Genomic DNA, 18,538 nt, shown 5'->3' on the forward strand with positions numbered 1-18,538 from the left:
TATATTTATAAACTATTATTATTTTTTGTTAATCCTCACCTGATGATATTTTTCCATTGATTCTTAGAGAGAATGGAAGCAGAGAGAGAGAGAAACATCGATGTGAGAGAGACATCAATTGGTTGCCTCCCGCATACACTCCAGCTGGGTCAGGGATCAAACTTGCAACCCAGGTGCCGGCCCTTCACCAGAAATCGAACCTGCGACCCTTTGGTCTGAGGGGTGACGCTCTAACCACTGAGCAGGCTGGCCAGGGCTATAAATTGTTTTTATCACCTTTTTTTCTGTCATTCCTATTGTGTAAGTTCTTTCAAGTTACTTTCTGCATAATTTGCATGAAATTAAAGCCTAGCTAAATGATATGATGTCTGTAGTTTGCTTCAAAATTATCCAGATTAGGGAATATTGAATATGGGGTTGTATAGATAAAACATGATTGGCCACAAGTTGATAGTTCTCAAAGTAGTGCTGAGTATATGGGAGTGTATTTTATATTCTCTCCACTTTTATTTTTTCATTAAAAGTTTGGGAGAAATAAGCCCCCAAAGCATTATTTTGGTGTAGGGAATGTTATAAAAACCTTGATGTTAATTTATTTTTCAGGTCTTTACTCTTTAGTACCTGCAGGTAAAAATTGTTTAGCCTTTGCTGTGTTTTAGAAAAATGTTGGTTACTTAGAGTATAGAATGACCTCTGGTAAGATAACTCATTTGGAATCTTGAGATTCTGGCAGGACGACTTCAGCAAGTATGTGACTATTCGTAGGCTAAGACTTATAAGTGAAGTCTGAAAAAAGGCCATATTGATGACAGCAACTAGTATTGAGAGATCTTTTCAGTCAATACTTTCATTCGAAAAGAGTTGACATAAATAACCATATCCTTCTTTTTGAAATGATAATCAATAATAGGAACTTGTAGAACAGTGATTCTCAAGCCAGTTGTGCATCAGAATTACCTGGGGATCTTTTAACCATTCCAGATGCCTGGCTCAACCTCTGCAGATTGAATTTCCTTTGGTTAGGGTTGGGCTAGGACATTAATATTTTTTTCCAGTTTTTTTTTAATTTCAAGAAAAACAATTTTAAATATAATAATGTTACATGCAATAAACATTAATATCTCAAGAAAAACAATTTTAAATATAATAATGTTACATAATAAATACCAATTTATTCAAGAAAATAATAAATACCAATTATTCAAGAAAAATAATCTTACATATATTACATGCAATAAACATTAATATTTCAAGAATACAAGGATTTTAAGTATAAAAATACTACCAAAACTGTATTAACATAGTATAATATCACAAAAGTTATAGGAAATGTTAAAAATCTGCAAATAACAGGATTACTTCTATTATATTCTAGAATATTTTCCCCCTCTATTTTTGTTCATCAGTTTATGTTGTTCATTATATTCCACAAATGAGTGAGATCGTATGATATTTATTTTTCTCTCACTGGCTTATTTCACCTAGCATGATGCTTTTAAAGTCTGTTTTGTCGGGTATGAGTATTGCTACTCCAGCTTTTTTTCCTTTTCCATTTGCATGGAAAAATTTTTTCCTTCCCTTCACTTTCATCCTGTATGTGTCTTTTGTTTTGAGGTGGGTCTTTTGTAGGCAGCATATAATAGGGTCATGTTTTTGTATCCATTCAGCTACCCTACACCTTTTGATTGGAGCATTTGATCCACTTACATTTAGGGTTATTATTGAGAGGTACTTATTCATAGCCACTTTAATTCTGTATGGCTAGGTTTCTCTCTCTGTTTCTTCTTCTCAGCAATCCCTTTTGCATTTCTTGTAATGCTGGCTTGGTGGTGGTGAACTCCTTTAGCCTTTTTTTTTGTCTGGGAAGCTCTTTATTTGACCCTCTATTTTGAATGATAGCCTTGCTGGATATAGTAATATTGGTCTCAGATCCTTGCTTTCCACTACCTTGAATACTTCATGCCATTTCCTTCTGGCCTGTAGAGTTGCTGATGAGAAATCAGGTGTCAGCCTTATGGGAAATCTTTTGTAGGTAACAGTTGCTGCCTTTAAGATTTTGTCTTTAGTTTTTGGCATTTTAATTATGTTGTGTCTGGGCGTGGGTCTGTTTGGGTTCTTCTTGTTTGGGGTTCTCTGTGCCTCCTGAACTTGTGTGACTTTTTTCTTTACCAGGTTAGGGAAATTTTCTACCATTATTTCTTCAAACACCTTTTCTATTCCTTTCTCCCTTTCTGCCTCTTCTGGCACACCTACTATTCTAATATTGTTGCATTTCACATTGTCCCACAGCTCTCAAGCTGTCCTCCTGTTTTTTGATTTTTTTTTTTTTTTGGTTCTCTAATTGAGTGATATTTTTAACTCTATCTTCTAATTCACTGATTTGATCCTCAGCTTCCCCTAACATGCTGTGTATTCCTTCCAATGTGTTCTTTATTTATGTTATGTCATTCTTTATCTCAGACTGTTCTTTTTTCATAGTTACTATATCTTTTTTTTATACTGTTGAGCATTTTTAACAGCATTACTCTGAACCCTGTTTCAGATAAATTTCTTATGTCTGCTTCATTTATCTCTTCTTCTGGAGAATTCTCTAGTTCTTTCATTTGGGGGTTGTTTCTTTGTTTTCTCATTTTGGTTGTCTGTTTGGGTTTGTGACTATGTTTTAGGTAGGTCCTCTATACATCTCAGTGCAGGACAGTGTTAAAGGCTGTTTCTGACTAATTGGATCAGGCAAAGACTCAAAGCCTCTAGAGACCACCTCTATCTACAGACTGATAGGCTCCTGACTTGAATTGCCCCCAGGCAATCGTCCTCAGGTGTGGTGAGAGTTTTTTCAACAGAGTGGGGCAGTTGCTTCTGCCTGGAGGCTAATTGTTACTTTTAATCTCTTAAGTGGCCCCAGGGCAAGGTGTTTTCCAATAGGGTGTGTCAACTGTCTTCCCCCAGGCAAGGCAAATGTCTCTGTGGGCAAGATGTCCTCCACTGCCCGAGGGAATGACTCAGCCCAGGAAACTTGGGGTGTCTGCCTTCTGAGCTCTATTCCCTGAGTCCCAGCCCTGGGTTCTGCTCTCACAGCTCCAGTCCACTTCACCCTTCCTCTGCCAGAGCACAAGGTGGGTGGCTCCACAGGGAATATTTGTGCATTGGCCCTTTAAGAGGGTTCCCCAACTTTCAGCTGCCACTCCCTGGCAGACAGCACCCCACTGCTTTTTATAGCTAGATGTTATGTGGGTACCCTCCTCAGTTTGGTGCTCTCTGCTGGGGAGCCCAGCTTGGGGATTAGATCCCAGAGTTCTCAGTGGCACCCCTCCTCCCCCCACAGCTGAGATATCTCTCTGGGACTTCAACTGCCATCTGTGGGTGCCCAGCCAGCCCTTTCGAACCTCCGCCCCTCCTACCAGTCTCTATGAGGTCTCCACCTTCGGTCCTTGAATATCAGGGTTCTCTCCTTTGAGTTTTCTGTTGATTATTTGGAAGCCTTTCCATATTTCAGTTGTAATTCCAGCTTGTTTCTGGAAGCATGTCCATGCAGCATCCTCCTACTCTGCCGCCTGGACATTAGTACTTTTTTTTTTAAAGCCCCCCAGGTGATTCCTATGTGCAGCCAGAGTTGAAAGCCTGTTACAACTTAAACATCAAGCAGCTTTTTCAGCTCTTCGAAGAATCTTTCCCCAGTGACTAGAGCTGTCCTTTCCACTGAATTGCATCACAGTCATTTATCCGGAATGTTATATTGATTTACCTGTCATAGTAGTTCCATCTGAAGTTGTTCAGTAATAGTTCACTGTCCTCAGTGTTGACTCAAGAGACTTTTCTAAGTCGGATTTGAATTAAAATTATATTTTGACACAAAAGTTCTTTTTAAATCTCATCAGTGATAAATCAAGCCTTTTTCCTAATGTTTGTATTGAATTTTAAATTATATTTTGAAACCATGCTTTTTAAGTGCTTTATATCAAATATTCCTATTTTCATATTTAAATTATTACTCAGACAATAATAAATATATTTATTTAGCATCTGTGCTTGAAATTATTTTGACTCAGTAAAAGGAAAAATATGAGAGCAAATAAAATTTTGTGAGTCTGCCACTGGAAGTATTTGAAGTGAAAGCAAAGACCTTGTCATGCTTTCCTCGGTGCCTGAAATGGAGTAGATTAGATAAAGCAGGCACGCAATGCATTTTTGCTGAATGAATAAGGAAATTCATTAAATCTTAAATTTGTTTTAATTTTAGAGGTTTGGATTCTACTTAACTGTATTTGCCTTTTTTTTCCCCTCACATGCTTATTCTTTAACCTTTTTTGGTTATGTGCTAGATTCTGTTTTGCTACCAATGAAGCAGTGAACAAAACACAAAAATTCCTTCTCTCATGGAACTACTCTAATAAAGAGGATATGTAAATTTTTTAAAACAATATGTATATTATTATTATGTGGTGATATGCCCTATCCCCTTTCCCAGTTCATTCTCCTCCTTTTCCCCTAAGAAGGAAAAGGGGGTGTTACTGATGAGGGAAGAAGTCATTTTAAATAGGTTGATCAGGGAATACCTCATTGAGAAGATGTCATTTGTATAAAGATCTAAGAGGTGGTGAAAGAGCAAGCCATGTTACTATCTATGAAAATACATCAAACCAGAAACAGAAGGTGCAAAGGCTCTGGAGCAGGAGCAGGAGCAGGCCTGGTGTAGTCACAGAACATTAAGGATGCTGATGAGGCTGGAGAAATGAGCAGAGGCAAAGCTACAAAGAGATATAGTCAAACAAATATAGGATGGGAGTGGGTATGGTACAGATTATATAGACCTTGTAGCCATGGTCATTCTTTGACTTTTACTCTGAGATGGAGAACAGTTGGTGGATTCGGAACAGAGGAATGACAATACCTGATACATTTTTAACAGCAGCACTCTGGCTGATAACTTCAGAATTAAAATAGATGGGCAGATAAAAAAAAGAGAGAAAGAAAACACAAAAATAAAAAAAAATAATAAAAAATAGATGGGTAGAGGCAGAAAGACCTTTTAGGATGCTGTTTTGGTCATCTAAACAAGAAATGATATGGACCAAGATGAAAGGAGTGGAGGTAATAAGTAATCAGATTCTTTTTTGAAGATAGAACCATCAGGACTTGATGGCTTATTTGACATAGGACATGAAGGGAGACAAGTTTAAGCACAAGAATTTTGGCTTGAGCAACTGGATTCTGGAAGGATTGGGTAGCCATTTACTGGGATGGAGCTGTCTGCAGAAGGACCAGTTTGTAGGGGGAAAATGAGGAACTCGGTTTGGGCTGTATTATGTTTAGAGAAGCCTATTTTACATTCAAGTGAAAATTTCAAGTAGACCATTAGATACAGAAGTCTGGAATTCAAGGAAAAGGCCCAGGCTGGAGATAATAAATTTGAGAATTGTCAGCACATAGTTTTTTGTTTGTTTGTTTTTTAAATGCCCATGTGCGTTTTATTAATAAAAATAACAGTGCCAAGTTAAATAAGTCAAACAATTAAAGTCTCTTTATATTCTATAAAATATTACAGAAAAGTTTATTTGTGTTTCAATAAAAAGACTATTGTTTTAGAACAGGCAGCTAACAGCAACTGTGCAGTTAATGGTTCTTTGTGGATAAATTTTAAAAGAAGGTACTGCCTGTCCTGAAATTCCTTTTTCTTTTTATAAAAAAAGAACTATTAAAAATTATTGACAAATTTTGAGTTAAAAAACTATTAAAACATTCTCTATATTTAACTTCAACTTTATAATAGATTATAGGAAGATGCTTAAGAAATAAATACATTTGTTTCAGTACAGCACATAGTTATTTAATCTTTAAAGCTATGAGATTAGATGAGCATATATAGAGGAGACCAGAGACCCAAGGGCAGAGACCCTGGGGCAAACCAAAATTAAAAGGTCTGGGAAGTTAGTCAGGGCACATGACCACATTGTAGGGCGTGCAGGAGGCAGCCAATCAATGATTCTCTCTCATCATTGAAGTTTCTATCTCTCTCTCCCTTTCTCTTCCTCTCTGCAATCAATAAAAATAATATATATTTTTGAAAAAGAGGTCTGGAAAAGAATGCCAGTGCGAAAGAGGGAAATCAGGCAATTGGAAACCAGCTGAAGAAAGTGTTCCAAGGAGAAGGGAGTGATCAACTGTGTCAAATGCTGCTGATAGATTAAGATAGAGGGCTCAGAGATGTCTGTTGAATTTGGCAAAGTGGATGTCTTTTGTACACTTAATCCTCATAAAAAACCCTGGGGTAGGTAGTACTATTGTTCCTGTTTTACTAAATTAAAAAAAGTTTTACAGCTGTTGAATGTGCCCAGGGTAAAGCACTACTAAGTGATCGATATGTGTACTGAGTCCATGTCTGTCAAACCTTTTAGCCACTATACTGTATTTTTTATATCATCTAGAATTTTTAAAATTTTGTAAAACATTTTAACTATGGAAAAATTTCAGATTAACAAAGACATACATATTCTCTACTCAGAATTAATGGATTATAGTATTTTATAATATTTTATTTAGATGTACACCTTGTTATCAACATTCCCTACCAGAGTAATGCATTTGCTACAGTTGGTAAACCTATATTGACAACATCATTATCACCTAGAGTTTATAGTTCACTACTGATTTTGTATATTCTATGGGTTTGGACAAATGTATGATGACATGTATCCATCATTATAGTATCATAGAGTATTTTCACTGCCCTAAAAATTCTGTATTCCACCTATTCATCTACCCCTCTCCAACCCACTCCTCATCCCTTTCTCCCCCAAGGCAACTACTGATCTTTTTACTATCTTGATAGTTTTACCTTTTCAAGAATGTGGTATAGTTAGAATCATACAGTATGTAGCCTTTTCAGAGTGGCTTCTTCCACTTTGGTAATATGCATATAAAGTACCTCCATGTCTTTTCTTGGTTTGATAGCTCATTTTTTTACAGCTGAATAATGTTCCCTTGTCTAGATATACCACAATTTGTTCATTCACCTACTGAAAGACTCGGTTGTCTCCAAGTTTTGGCAATTATGAATAGAACGTGTGTAAATGTTGGTATAGGTTTTTGTATAGACATGATTTTTTTACTCCTTTGAGTAAATACCAAGGAGCACGATTGCTGGATTATATGGTAGGAGTATGTTTACTTGGTGAGAAACTGCCAATCTGTCTTCCAAAGTGGCTGTACCATTTGCATTCCCCCCAGCAATGTATGAGAGTTCCTTTTGCTTCACATGCTTATCAGCATTTGGTTTTGTCAGTGTTCAGGATTTTAGCCATTCTAATGGGAATATAGTGTTAACTTGTTTTAAATTGCATTTCTCAGGTGGCATATGATAGGGAGCCATCTGTCATTTGTTTATCTTTGGTGAAGTGTCTATTAAGATGTTTGGCCCATTTTTTAATTGGGCTGTTTGTTTTCCTATTGTTACATTTTAAGCGTTCTTTGTATATTTTGGATAACATCCTTTTATCAGATATTATTGGCTGGTTTTTTCTGATTGATACTATTTTTTATTTAGAGCCATCTTTTTAAATGCTTTCTGAGAAACTAAGATGATTACAACATATTTCGTTGTCATCAACTGCTAAATGGTAGAATTTACTGCTGATTTTTTAAAAACTTAAGGTTTTTTATAGAGACCTTGCCTTAAAATGTATTAAGTGAATGCTCATTTCTGTATATTATGGATTATGACATCCCTTAATTGCCTACTGGCAACCTAGCATGAGGTAGAAAGGCACAAAAGATGAATTAAAATTAAAATCAAAAATTGCTTACCTTGTTAGCTTTAATAAAACGTTTAATTGGGGAAAACATAAAGCATATGGTTATAGGGATGTGTGTATTTTAATAAACCATGCAATTTAGTTTCCCATGTTGTTCCTTTATTTCCATTTTGTGTAATAGTAGTATTGTTATCCTAATAAAAGAGTAATATGCAAATTGACCATCATTCCAACACACAAGATGGCTGCCCCCATGTGGTCAAAGATGGCTGCCCCCATGTAGATACAAGATGGCAGCCACAATATGGCCAGCAGGGGAGGGCAGTTGGGAGAGACCAGGCCTGCAAGGAAGGGCAGTTGTGGGCGATCAGGCCAGCAGGGGAGGGGAGTTAGGAGGGACCAGGCCAGCAGGGGAGGGCAGTTGGGGGTGATCAAGCCTGCAGGGGAGAGCAGTTGGGGGGGACAAGGCCTGCAGGGTAGGGCAGTTAGGGGTGACCAGGCCTTCAGGGGAGGACAGTTAGGGGCAAACAGGCTGGCAGGGGAGCAGTTAGGCATCAATCAGGCTGGCAGGGGAGTGGTTAGGGGGTGATCAGGCTGGCAGGATAAGCGGTTAGGGGCAATCAGGAAGGCAGGCAGGCAAGCAGTTGGGAGACTGCCCGTTTAGGCCCAATCCTACTGGGATCAGGCCTAAATGGGCAGTCGGACATCCCTCGAGTGGTTCCAGATTGGAGAGGGTGCAGGCTGGGGTGAGGGACGCCCCTCCCCCCACCCCCCACCCCCCGTGCACGAATTCCATGCACCAGGCCTCTAGTAAATATATAGTAGTAGAACTGGAATATTTACTTTTGAGATGGTCATTATTAGATAGTGAATATCAAGCCATATGATTATGCTACTAGAGGCCCGGTGCACAAATTTGTGCACAGGTGGAGTCTGGCCAGACTGGTGGGAGGGAGGGCCTGTGGGCAGTTGGTCGGCCCTGTCCCCTGGTCAAACTCCCAGTTGAACTCCTGGTCAAACTCCTGGTCAAGGGGACAATTTGCATATTAGCCTTTTATTATATAGGATTGACTCTTTTCTATCAAATCTAGCAAGAATAAAAAAAATAGTGCTCTTTGACACATGATGTCATATTTCTGACTTTTCTATAAATAGAAAAATATAACAATCCTTTGGTAAATTTTATCTTACTATCTTTCAGATTAACAAATAGAAATATTATACATAAACCTGCAGAATGGACCTTAATTGCTATGGTATTGCTGTCATTGTAAGTACTCTTTCAGATTTTAACTAAATACTAAATATAAAGAACTTTGATTATGGAAAAACAGAGTTGTTCATTGATTTTGTAAACATCCTTAGAAAATGTTGTACCCTTATTTTGTGTCTTATTTTTATTGCCTTTATAATAAAATAACTTTTATGTAAAGTGATATGCTATATTTTGATAAGTTGTAATCATTCTCTATATCAGTGGTTCTCAACCTTTCTAATGCCGCGACCCTTTAATACAGTTCCTCATGTTGTGGTGACCCCCAACCATAAAATTATTTTCGTTGCTACTTCATAACTGTAATTTTGCTACTGTTAATGAATCGTAATGTAAATATCTGTGTTTTCCGATGGTCTTAGGCAACCCTGCTAGCCGTTCTCAACCTGTGGGTCGCGACCCACAGGTTGAGAACCGCTGCTGTAGAGCCCAAGACCATTGGAAAACACAAATATTTACATTACGATTCATAACAGTAGCAAAATTACAGTTATGAAGTAGCAACGAAAATAATTTTATGGTTGGGGGTCACCACAACATGAGGAACTGTATTAAAGGGTCGGGGCATTAAAAAGGTTGAGAACCACTGCTCTATATGTTTTACTGTCTTTTTTCCTGATGACCTTTTTCTTTGCAAATAACTTATCTTTTGAAAGAGAAGAACATCCCTGTGTGGGATATATGCAGAGGGTCCTTTAGTTTCATTTTTTAACAGTCTATTTTATTAACAATAAATGGATCATGTTATTTTATTTTATTTTATTTTAAATGAATCTTTATTCAGATTATTACAGGTGATCCTCTTTTTTTTTCCCCCCCATAGCTCCCCTCCACCTGATTCCCCACCCCACCCCATGCCCTTATCCCCGCCACTGTCTTCATCCATAGGTGTAAGATTTTTGTCCAATCTCTTTCTGCACCCCTCACACTCCCTTCCCCCTGAGAATTGTCAGTCCACTCCCTTTCTATGTCCCTGGTTCTATTATATTCACCAGTCCATTCTGTTCTTCAGATTTTTTATTCACTTGATTTTTAGATTCACTTGTTGGTAGGTATGTATTTGATTTCATTTTGTTGTTCATAATTTTTATCTTTACCTTTTTCTTCTTCTTCCTCTTCTTAAAGAATACCCTTCAGCATTTCATGTAATCCTGGTTTGGTGGTGATGAACTCCTTTAGCTTTTTCTTGTCTGTGAAGCTCTTTATCTGACCTTCAACTCTGAATGATAGCTTTGCTGGGTAGAGTAATCTTGGTTGTAGGTTCTTGCTGTTCATCACTTTGAGTATTTCTTGCCACTTTCTTCTGGCCTGCATAGTTTCTGCCGAGAAATCAGCTGACAGTCGTATGGGTGCTCCCTTGTAGGTAACTAACCGTTTTTCTTTTGCTGCTTTCAAGATTCTCTCTTTGTCTTTTGCCCTTGGCATTTTAATTATGATGTGTCTTGGTGTGGTCCTCTTTGGATTCCTTTTGTACGGGGTTCTGTGCACTTCCTGAACTTGTAAGTCTATTTCTTTCACCAGGTAGGGAAAGTTTTCTGTCATTATTTCTTCTAATAGGTTTTCAATATTTTGCTCTCTGTCTTCTTCTGGCACCCCAAAAATTCGGATGTTGGTACGCTTAAAGTTGTCCCAGAGGCTCCTTACACTATCTTCATATTTTTGGATTCTTTTTTCTTTTTGTTTTTCTGGTTGGGTGTTTTTTGTTTCCTCATATTTCAGATCTTTGGTTTGATTCTTGGGGTCCTTTGATCTACAGTTGAATTTCTGTATATTCTTTATTTCAGACAGTGTATGCTTAATTTCTGACTGGTCCTTTTCCATTTTTTTGGCATTCTCATTAAGATCCTTAAAGGTCTCACTAAGTTCCTCAGCAGTTTTTAGAAGATTCTTGAGTAACCTTATAAATGTGGTTCTGAACTCTATGTCGTCCAGTAGTTTGCTTTCCTCCATTTCTTTCATTCGTGACATGTTTCTTTGTCTCCGCATTTTGCTGCTTCCCTGTGTTAATGCAGTGGCTTTGTGTGATAGGTGACCTATAGGGGCCAGTAGCTCAGCCTCCCCAATCACCTGAGGTGGACGCTCTTGGTACACCCCTTTGTGGGCTGAGTGCAAAGTCTTGGTGTAGTTAAGTCTTGATTGCTGGTGGTACACTGGGAGGAATTGACCTCCAGGCCAATTAGCTGTGAGGACCCGCTGTGTCTATAATGGAAGAACTGCTGTGCTGGAGACACGCTTATGGTGCAGGACTTGTTTCGGTGGGGCTTTGGTGCTCACTGAGTCTGCCTCTTGAATGTGTCACTTATGGATGTGAGGAGTTGAAATCTGGTGTCTCACACTGACCACTAGGTACACTGGCTTCTGGATCTCTAATGGGGTGCAGGTCAGCTACTGTCTGAGGCCACCCAGCAGGCGCTACAGCGAGAGCTACAGTTTTCTCCTCTTTGCTTGGGTTTTGGAGGTTTTGGAGCTGTCTGTCCTGGGCTGCAAGTTTGCTAGGTTAAGCTGCGATAGGGCAGACCATTTATATGCAAAAGCCGCTGCTTGGAGCTTGGGTGGGTTTGTAGATTGTGCGGGGTGGGTTCTCAGGGCGTGACTAGGCTAAGGCGTGGCAAACAGCGATGGCTGCCAGTTAGCCGGCTCTGAGTCTCCGACCTTGTCCCCGCTTCCCGTGCCCCAGCACAGTAAACAATTATTCCTGCGCGCAGCCCTGCAAGCAAGCCACCCTCACTTTCCGACCCCACGGCAGACAGTCCAGCTTCTCCCCATAGGAGTTTGGGTCCTCCGCGTCTCCCCAGAAACTGGAGTTTGGAGTAATTGGGAGCTTGTCTCCCTTCGGGTTGAAAAAAGCAGCACTCCCAGACGCCCGTCGCCAGCCCGATTCGCGCGCCTCCGTACCTCAGCTTTTCAGCGCTTGTGCACCTCTCAATGCTGTTTGCTCTTTCCTTCTAGTTGTAGAACTTCCACTCAGCCAGCTTTTCTGTGGTTCTGGGTGATAGACGTTTTGTCTTTTAGTTGTAGTTTTGAAATTGTTGTGCAAGGCAGCAGTTTAGGTGTTTACCTACGCTGCCATCTTGGATCCTCTCTCGACCACATTATTTTAAATCTGTATTTTTATCAACATATGTAATGCTATTTCATTTTTCTTCAACATATTTTATCATTAATAATATAAGAAAAGTTTCATTTTCAAAATTAATGTATATCTTTAAAATCAAACATTTAAAGGAACTAAAATAGATACTACACAGACATATATAAAACATTTAATATTCACTCACCCGTAACCAATTAACTACTACGCACCCAAAACGGAAACCATCCTTGCATCTTATGGCATACAAAGGGTTAAAGAAATCACTAGTGGTTTCTTAGGATGTCTTTCAGTAGGGTTAAATCCATCTAGTAAGTGTGTGTTTTTCAGCTTGAATTGCAAAAGTCTTTTTTTTTTTTTTTTTTTTTTTGAGGACCATACATTACTGCATTACTATTGCTATTTGGTACTTGTTAGGTCATTGAAGCCCATAGGACATTGAATACATACTGGACACTCACAGGTCAAGAAATGTTATGAGCCAGCCTCACAGCATCTCCAGTCCTGCTTTCTCTTTCTCTGATATTACTTTACTCAGACATGTTATTCTGGATTTACTGTCCCAAGGAAGGCTGTGCTGGGAGACATTAGGGTAGGCTTCACTGAGCCAGCATTTGTGTCACCCAACCAGATACAACTCACATGATTCATTAAATCAGAACACAGAAAATAACTTAGTCATATAAATTTTTTATGAACCATAAGAACAAATCTTTATCATTTCTACTATTCAGTGTTCCAGTTGAATTGCTTATTTGTGAAACAGATCTTATTAATTTTTTAGAAAGTTCTTTCCATTTTATGAAATTCATAAATATTTTGGTCACTGGCGAAAAAAAAAAAATCAGTATCTGCTCACCCACCATATCCGATGCCTGCTAATAAACCCTCAAAGATAACTGTTTAACTGTACTTCTGCAATTCATTATACTAAAGAGGAAGTAACTTTTTGGTTGACAAGTCAGAGGCCTACGTCCAGCAGTAATCTCAGAATCTTGCTTTCTAAGCCAGTAACTGGAAGTATTATCTTATTGAGCAGCTGCTTACTGAGAACACGTGTTAAGTCCTACTTTTTTTGTCTGTCAAACTCTTGCTACATCTCCAAAATGTACAGCAAGGAACAAATAAAATGTGGAAAATTAAGTAATAAAGGCAACCATAAAATTTCATGATTTTTCCATACAAAAATAAATCTCTAGTGTTTGATTTTAATAGAGGCATCCATGTGGCAAAAAATACTGAAAGCTTTCCTAGTCCTTTGATGCACTATTTGACTTTTCTAACTTTGGATGTAGTGTAGGGAACCTCTTATTTCAGGGGTCAGTGTCTCATAAAAATAGTAACTTACTAATAATTCAATTCAAGAAACAAGCTGCACACATCTTAGATGTATTGCATGTTTCACATTGTGCAATCAATCTTGAAGTTGTAGCAGTAAATGCTCTTTCTTTTTGTCACTCGCCTTGAATCCTTTCATTACTCCCTAACCCCTACAGCTAGATATACCCATCTTCTCCTAGTCCTTGGTCCTTTTGATACCTATACAACTAAACTGCTTTCTAGTTAGGGCCCTTTATATCTTTTTTTTTTTAATCCTCAGTCACTATAGACACCAAGTCAGATGGCACTTTCTTAGTTTTTGTCCTTCAAATCTTTTCTCATAATTCTAACTTTTGCCATAGGCCCTCCTTATAAGTTATCAATGATCCTTTCCATTCTGCATTTGCATTCTATTATCTTCATTAGCTAAATCTCTTTATGCTTTGGTTGTCAGCTTCTAAGACTTCTGTCTCCTGCCCCCATATTATTTTATTTCTTATTTCCTCTTTTCTCAGAAAGTCCCCTTTGGCTTTTCATATTTCTCTCCCCCTGCTCTTCCCCACCCTCCCCCACCCCCGCTCCGGCCAGGGAATCTATGGCTCAACTGAAACACCTTTCATTCTCAGCTTGTTCTTTTATCACCCTTTTAGAATAAATATTACTATATGAAATGGGGATAAAATTAAAATACATATCTATCATGTTAAAACTAATCCCATTGACTTCTTTAAAGTATAATTATACTTTATACTGGTACCCCTCTTTCGTCCCACTTACAGTTTACAATTACTTAAGAAGGCATTTCATTGGGGAAAGAAAAAGCAGGCATAAGGGCCAGCATTGCATAAAGAGTCTTAAACACAGTGAAAAGTGTGGAGATTTTAGACACCCAAAGAGACATACACATATAGAGAAAGGGGGTGATACACTCATACATATTTGTGGAATAGTAACCCAGCCATTCAGCCTTTTAACTTATCACCACTAAGATTGAACATAGGCATACATAGGATTAACTTTTTTAAAAATAATTTTCGTATGATTTGGAAAACCTTCACATCTACTCTTAAACTTTCAATGGAATTTTTTTAGTCATTATTTATAGACATTTCTGGAGTTTATGTTAAAAATAAACTTAAAAGTCTTTATAGCTAGGAAAAAAATTCTGAATGGCAGTTGTAGTCACTGAAATGAGTATAAGATAATATGTTCAGTATTATTATAACAATGGTATTATTTTTTGTATATGAATATTGCAAAGTTTTTTTTATTACTAGCATTTGTTTAATACATGAGAACTTAGAAAAGGGTACACACAGGGTGGGACAAAAGTAGGTTTATAGTTATGAATACATAAAACAGTTTATGCTTATATTACTATTTATTAACTAGAGGCCCAGTGCACGAATTCGTGCACAGGTGGGGTCCCTCACCTGGCTGGCGATTGGGGCCATGGGGGCCGCGGAAAGTTGGCTGGTGGGATAGGCTCTAGGAGGTTGGCCAAGCGGGGGGCGGGGGGGAGGCGGCACGGGAGGTTGGCCAGCCCAAGGGGGCGGCCCATGGGAGGTTGGCTGTGGGAGCGCACTGACCACCAAGGAGCAGTTCCTGCATTAAGCGTCTGCCCCTGGTGGTCAGTGCGTGTCATAGTGACTGGTCGACTGGTCGTTCTGGTCATTCGGTCACAACGGTCACTTAGGCTTTTATATATAGAGACTAGAGGTCCGGTGCATGAAATTCATGCATGGGGTGGGGGTCCCTTAGCCCAGCCTGCACCCTCTCACAATCCGGGACTGCTGACTCCTAACCACTCACCTGCCTGATTGCCCCTAACCACCTCTCCTGGCCAGATCACCCCTAACTGCCTCTGCCTCAGCCCCACACCCGGAACCCAGGATTCCCTCCTTCAGCCGGCCGCAGGCACCCAGGACCCGGGCCAGCCACAGCCGCATGGGACTGTGGGCAGGTGGCTTTGCCCGGGCTGGCTGCTGGCGCCCGGGACCACTAGGCAGGTAGCTTCTCCCTCTCCCGGGCTGTGGCCGCAGCCGCTGGTGCCTGGGACCGCAGGGCAGGTGGCTTCTCCCAGTCCCGGCTTTGTCAGGAAGGACGTCTGGAAGGTCGTCCAGAAGATGTCTGGTCTAATTAGCATATTACCCTTTTATTAGTATAGATTACTAGAGGCCTGGTGCACAAAATTTGTGCACTTAGGGGGATCCCTCAGCGCAGCCTGCGCCCTCTTGCAGTCCGAGAGTCCTCAGGGGATGTCCGACTGACAGCTTAGGCCCACTCAAGAGTGGGCCTAAGCCATTTATTGGACATCCTTAACACTGCCACGGAGGCGGGAGAGGCTCCCGCCACTGCCACTGTGCTCTCCAGCCATGAGCCTGGCTTCTGGCTGAGCAGCAATTGCCCTGTGGGAGTGCACTGACCACCAGGGGGCAGCTCCTGTGTTGGGTGTCTGCTCCCTGGTGGTCAGTGCGCATCATAGCAACCCGTTGTTCCACCGTTCGGTCAGTTTGCATATTAGCCTTTTATTATATAGGATTATTATATAGGATAGTATTATGTTCCATAGGAACAACTATAAGCCTACCTTTACCCTACCTTGGATACACTTATATAATTTTATTAATATGTTGCTATACTGGCTCAAGTCTAACTCTTATTGGGCTGCAGGGGGAGGAGGGAGTCAACATTTTTAGCAAAACATAATAGTCCAGAAGAAAGAAAGAAAGCTGGGTCTTGAATTTTCACATTTGCATTTTTGAAAGTAAATAAGGCCCGGGCAGTTTGGCTCAGTGGACAGAGCATCAGTCTGTGACTGAAGGGTTGTGGGTTCAATTCCAGTCAAGGTCACATTCCTTGGTTGCAGACCAATTGATGTGTCTCTCTCACATTGATGCTTCTCTCTCTCTGTCTCTCCCTCTCCTTTCCACTCTCTAAAAATCAATGAAAAAGTATCCTCAGGTGAGGATTAACAAAACAAAAAAAAGTAAGATGCGTTTCTGTAGCTAATCATATTTTCCTGGTTACTTCCCTTGTGTTTTAACAGATGTATGAACATTTTAAAAAATTTTAACTACAATGTGTAATTTATCAGTATATAGTGATGAAAATGTTATATCCATAAAATCTAAGAAAGAAATTGATCAAATTGGTATACTTGATCTTTGCACACTCAATGAAATGCATCTATAAAAAGACATTATGATCCATTCCCACTTCATTTACTTTCATGGGATTTGAATGGCCAGTGGAACTGTAACATTTTTTTTATATTTATACTATGTATTCAAACCCTAAATAGTTACCAATAACATAGGGAAGCAGTTACATTTATTTAACAGTAAAGGAATAAATGTCCCTTAAATTCTCTAATTTTTGTTTAATGTTATAGTTAGCAAAGATTCTTAAGAACTCCTTACGCATAGAAGAATATCTATAATTATGGGCTCAGTGCACGATTTCATGCACCTTGAAAGGAACTGTGGGCCACGAGGCTGTGGTGGGCACAGGGGCGGGTCTCGGCCCATCCTCCATGCCCCTGCCCGGACCCTCCCACTGTGGCCCCCGGTCCCCTATCTGCCGGCAGCTGCTCCCACGCGCTGACGGCGCCGGCCCTGCTCACACCCACTGACAGCGTGGAGCAATTGGGGCCGGTGCTGGCAGTGGGTGCAAGCGGTGGCTCCAGTGCTGGCAGCGGGTGCAAGCAGGGCCCGTGCCAGCAGCAGGTGTGAGCGCTGGGCAGGACCATGGCACGTGGGAGCAAAGAATTTTCAGTAACTCCCAGAGCCTCACCCCAATGACAGCAACTGGCACCCCTCCTTGGTCTGACGCCTCTGCTCACCTCCTCCACCATCCCACCGCAGCCTGCCATGTTCCACGCATGCCCGCGGTGGTCAGTGCACATCATAGCGACCAGTTGTTCGGTTGTTCCATAGTTCAGTCTATTTGTATATTAGGGTTTTATATATATAGATAGTGATAATTGATCCAGTTTTTTAATTTGTGTTTTTTTTTAATAATTGATTACAGTCCTAACTGGTTTGGCTCAGTGGATAGAGCGTCGGCCTATGGACTCAAGGGTCCCAGGTTCAATTCCGGTCAAGGGCATGTACCTTGGTCATGGGCACATACCCAGTAGGGAGTGTGCAGGAGGCAGCTGATGGTTGTTTCTCTCTCATCGATATTTCTAACTCTCTATCCCTCTCCCTTCCTCTCTGTAAAAAATCAATAAAATATATTTAAAAAAATAATTGATTACAAGTGCAATAAACTAACTTGGTATTATTGCATAAGCACTTGATTATAGTAGTAATTTTATATCTTAATTGAGCTTGATCAAACTTGATTCTGACATACTATATGTTGAAATAATACAAAGCTGAATCTGGTTTTCCCACATATTATTAGGCTCTTTTCATAGTATTGATGCATGATTTTTCATAAAAATGTGTATAAATATATATAGTCTGCTATAAATATTTCAGTATCTATGTACTCTGCTGTGTAAAGCTAGTTAATGTCTTTATATATTTTTATATATATTCCCTTTGCTCTTAGTCTTCCCAATCTTCTTTGACCTTTGTCATTATACTTGAGCCTGTAACACAGGAGGGGACTATGCAGGTGTTGACTTAAAGCTGAGAAATCTAGAGAAAGGTTCAGGCCAAGGCTGACAGCCCACAAGAAGCCAATAGAGAAGTATATGGAGAAGCAAGTAGACCAAGCCTGACTTTCTTTATGTGCAGCCCACATACCAGAAATGGGAATCAGTTTCCTCAAATACTTCTTATATTTTGTTTAATATTTTCTATTGTTGATAATATTACAGATATCTCCATTTCTCTCTCCTTTACCCCCCTCCTCCCAGCCCCTGACTTCTTGTATTTAAAAATGTAACTTTTCCACCCAAGTTTAATATGGAACCTATGTAAATAGGCCACTACTTTGAATTTTGATGATCTGTGGTTAATTGTAGCTAGAAGTATCAAATGTCTCTTAGTGGAATACTGTGCAGCTGTAAAAAAGAAGGATCTCTTACCTTTTGAGACCTGGAGAGTATTATGCTAAGCAAAATAAGTCAGAGAAAGACAAGTATCACATGAT

General features: G+C 39.7%; 1 protein-coding gene across 1 annotated transcript in view; it reads left to right on the plus strand.

Moving 5' to 3' along the window:
* Window positions 1–18,538, plus strand: part of RPAP2 (RNA polymerase II associated protein 2) — a 113,557-nt gene that overhangs the window by 47,777 nt on the left and 47,242 nt on the right. The window contains exon 11 of the mRNA XM_080657789.1: window positions 8,950–9,018. Within this exon, the coding sequence (XP_080513915.1) occupies window positions 8,950–9,018 (69 nt within the window). The remainder of the gene's footprint in view (window positions 1–8,949; window positions 9,019–18,538) is intronic.

Source organism: Plecotus auritus (assembly GCF_963455305.1).
Source record: "Plecotus auritus genome assembly, chromosome: 2".
NCBI lineage: Eukaryota > Metazoa > Chordata > Mammalia > Chiroptera > Vespertilionidae > Plecotus > Plecotus auritus.